The sequence below is a fragment of the Lathyrus oleraceus genome, chromosome 4 (genome assembly GCF_024323335.1).
Source record: "Lathyrus oleraceus cultivar Zhongwan6 chromosome 4, CAAS_Psat_ZW6_1.0, whole genome shotgun sequence".
Taxonomy (NCBI): Eukaryota; Viridiplantae; Streptophyta; class Magnoliopsida; order Fabales; family Fabaceae; genus Lathyrus; species Lathyrus oleraceus.
Genome location: NC_066582.1, coordinates 83,946,349 through 83,950,436, shown reverse-complemented (window position 1 = coordinate 83,950,436; position 4,088 = coordinate 83,946,349). Strand labels below are relative to the sequence as shown.

Sequence of the window (4,088 nt, the reverse complement as noted above, 5' to 3'; positions counted from 1 at the left end):
GTAAAAAATAATAAAAGCAGTCAAACAATTTTTTCTTCTAAAAAGAATATATTTAAGCCACTAATTAAAAAAAAATATTATTTTTAGTTCTTAAATAAAAGTTCCAAAGATAATGATCATCAATTTACCATTATTCATGAATTATTATGAAAGTTCACTTACTAAATATGTTAATTGAGGAGCCAGTTGTCAATATGGTATTAGGTGATTGACAGAGTAAGAGCCAATAAAGGGAATATTAATGCAAAACCTTAATTTTTTTGTTGTTGTTTATTTACATAAACCACATGCTGGTGCTATACTTTTTCTTCTACTAATCACTATCGGATGTTGTTTTTCTTAATCAAATTTAAATTCTTTTAAAATAAATTTGTGTTGAATGAAATTTTGAATTTTTAAAAAAATTATAAATTTTTTTATATTGTCGGTGTATCTTTATTAGACCTTACAAATTATAATTTTTTGATATTTTAGGAAATAATTTAAAAGAAATCTCTGGTGGTAATAAAAAGGATATAAAACTAGGTTATGATAATGTCCATAAAAAAAGAGTTGTAGAAAAAGAAGAAAAAATGAAGAAAGTGAGGGTAATGTAATATGGTGCGTTGAGCGAATGAGCGTTTGTTAAACGACAGACAGTGACAGTAGTGCAGCAGCAGACACGTTAAAATCCACAACCGTGTTCGTGTCCTTCATCCCAAATTTCTTGTTCTCTTCCTCCTTCTCCATGTTTTTCTGTTGATTTACTCTCATGATTACCGCTTGGATCACTGATCTATTTGCTTGCATGGGGTGAGTGAACCCCTCTCTATTCCTATTCTTATTTTTATTATTATAAACATCTATAGCCATATAGGGTTATTAGGTATTTCCAATCAGTTTGTTTCATTTTTATTCAATTATTCACTTTCCATTTCTGGCTAAATGTTTTCTGTTTCCACCCATTCAATTCAATAATCCAATATTTAGGTCAATTCTTTTATTATTCTATCAATTAGGACTCATTTTCAATGGTTTTAGTTGTATTGTTTATATCAGGAAAGGGCTTTCAGAAGGAAATTTAGGTTTTACTGTTTACTACTCAAAGTAAAGTGATTTGGGTCAATAAATTGACCTTAACAAGTCTTTGCTTATGAGGAAATGTTTAAATTAGGGTTCGATGAATTAGAAGGAAAATGGAGGAGTGAACTCCTATTTATAGCACTTTCTAGTTATGTATCTTACTATAGCCTTGTAGTATTTCGGTATCTGTTAATTGCTACTAGTGTTATCAAATATCCGCCATGGCGGCACTATGGTGGATATACATGGCGGTTTTTGGGCTCACTGCAACGGTAAATATCAGCCGAAATTGCGGTTTTTCCACCATAATCCGCTATAGTGGCGCTGCAAAGCGGCTTGAATGGCGGGATTTTGGCTCTCTTGCATGGAACGCCATCCGTCATCGACAACACTGATTGCTACTATTATGGTCTACTAGAGAAACCAATTATATTGATTGTATAACAATTTCTTCTGAGATTTTGAGATTGTTTGACTGTGCTATCAGCTGTGAATCTATATAAACTGTTCTAGGTTGAAAGTAAAAAGGAAAATTAAGGTGTTGAGTTGGGCTAGAAGTAAAATCTGGCTTTAAATCACAATTGTGGCAGAAACTTTGCTATTAAGGAGAAGCAAGAAACCACGGCCGTCTTTTAGGGCGTGCAAGGCCAGCTACCACACATGGCCCAAAATTTGTCACAGTTAAACTGTAGTTAATTAGAGCCTCAGAAAATGTTTGTTACGATTAAACCGTGGTTAAATAGGGCCTCATAAACTGTTTGTTACGGTCAAACCATGGTTAAATAGAGCCTCTATTTGTTTTGTCATGACTAATCTACACAAGGCCTCCAAAAACTTGAGGCGGCTCAGCATGAAACCGGTGCTTCTCCTAGGAAACAAATGAAAACTTAAAAGAAAGTTCATTATTGGTAGTGAATGATGATGCTTTATACAATAGCCTTTTTAAGTAAACCACAAAAGGGCAATATGGACTTGTAGACTTTACACTGTTCTACGTTTTGCTGTTATTTAACTTGTTTTATAACAGTGCAGTGGTTGTTTTGGATGCTGTGTGAAACCCACACCAATTATTGCTGTTGATGAGCCTGCCAAAGGACTAAAAATTCAGGGGCAGAGTATGAGAAAACCAACCACTTCGGATGGATTTTGGAGTTCAAGTCCTTGTGATTTGGATAACAGCACCATTCAATCTCAACGAAGTATATCTTCTGTCAGTACATTAAATCAAATTCTATATCAAAGCAATGGAACTTCTACTGCAGGCACCGACCCTGAATTTGTAAACCAAGGCAAGTCCTATTTTGGATTTTGTTTTTCTTCCTAGCAATCAATATTGGAATGCTAATCTATATGTTTAGCATATCACATGAACCTTTTGTTTATATGCATAAGAAAGCCCTTAGGATTAGGACCAAACATAGTGGGGGGATCAAACCCCCATCCCATCCGGTCCAGTCATGTGACCGCGGTTTTCTCTAGAGTTATTAGCACATGGGGCATGATATTGTTTACTTTATTTGTTTTCGTTTCCTTATTTAGACACATACAATCTAAATCTCTAATAACATTTTATTTTAGTTTTACCGGTATAATGTTCGTATATTATTTGTGAAATTTACTTTCTTTGCTTTGAAGGAAAAATAAAGGTTAAGGTTAATTTCTATCACGCGCATGCTATTCTTCATTGCAGGTCTTCTTCATTGGAATCAAAGCAGGCATCAGTGGGTTGGACACAGCCTGTCTGAGAAGCAAAGCCAAGAAAAACAAGAATCCCGACTAAAGTATGTCAACTGCATTACATTTCCCCCGATTATTTAAATACTCTCTACCCAAAAGTAAACAAAGAGGGCCTTGATTTACAATCTAATTGTACAACCATATCCAAGATATATCCTGATTCACTACTAAACTGTATATACACAATCTGCACCTTTTGCTCATATTTTGATGTTCATTCATTCTTTTTCATTTTTCCTATCGTGCATTTGCAATTACATCATGATTTTTAAGCCCTTCAAGCTCATAGTTTTTGAAATTGAAGTATTTTATTGATATCTGTTCTCTTTATGTGGCTTTATGCAACCACATCCCGACCATTTGCGCTTTCCTGTCTTTCTGAGTTTCTCCCCTGTGGATGATGGCTTATCAACCACTGTGTTTTTCACTTTGTTGTAGTCGGAACGCAACTTATGAAAGTTTGCTTGGGACTAGACAACCTTTCCCGAAGTCCGTACCTCTATCTGTAAGTGTTTCATGTATATTGATTATAGTTCCTTGCTTGGACTATTGGGGTAAGAATGCAAAATTACTAATCGGCAATTTGGTTTTCAATAAATAGGAAATGGTTGAATTCCTAGTGGATGTTTGGGAGCGTGAAGGAATGTATGGTTGAGACTGAGAGGTTATAAAATGCTGAAGCTGTCTTTAAGTTAGTTTATACTTCATCTGCTGTACTTAACTCATGAAAGGCTTTAATTTATAGTCTTGCTGAGAAGATTAAAAGATCAAAAGATCAGACACAAGTTTGTTCTTGCATTGTAATTTCAAACGCCAAGGCAATCCTTTTGTTTTTTTGCTCTCTTGTAAATGACTAAACCCGTTTTCGAACTAAAACCAGCATTGCTGAATGCACAAGTTGTTACTGTTACCTGTAATTATCTCCATGGTGCTTGAGGTAATGTTGTAATAATATGTTTCTGCTATTTTACCCTCAACAATTGCACAAACAGTGTTACACATTTTTTGAGATATAATCAAATTCACTATTTAATGATTAGAATTTAAATTGCACAGGAAAAAATTGGTGTCACAATGTTGTAATGCAATTCATGCAAAGTATAAAGTTGACTATTTGGATTACCATTTTTGCTTTTGTTGTTAATTAAAGGTTTTATGTTGAGAATGAATCATTTAATAGACTGATTTTGCTAGCTCAATTGTTTTACCTCAGGTAATAAGTACTAGTATTGAAAGCAAGTGTTGACTATGGTTGGCAACTTCAGGTCACACATATTTTGGACAAAAAT

General features: G+C 34.2%; 1 protein-coding gene across 1 annotated transcript; it reads left to right on the top strand.

The window, feature by feature from the left end:
- The first annotated feature begins 281 nt into the window (after positions 1–281).
- Positions 282–3,716, top strand: LOC127073548 (uncharacterized). Its single transcript, XM_051014723.1, has 5 exons — positions 282–792; positions 2,095–2,351; positions 2,753–2,843; positions 3,238–3,304; positions 3,401–3,716. Exons 1-5 carry the CDS (start codon positions 752–754, stop codon positions 3,452–3,454), a joined length of 510 nt encoding a protein of 169 aa, XP_050870680.1. The 5' UTR covers positions 282–751; the 3' UTR covers positions 3,455–3,716.
- The last annotated feature ends 372 nt before the right edge of the window (positions 3,717–4,088 follow it).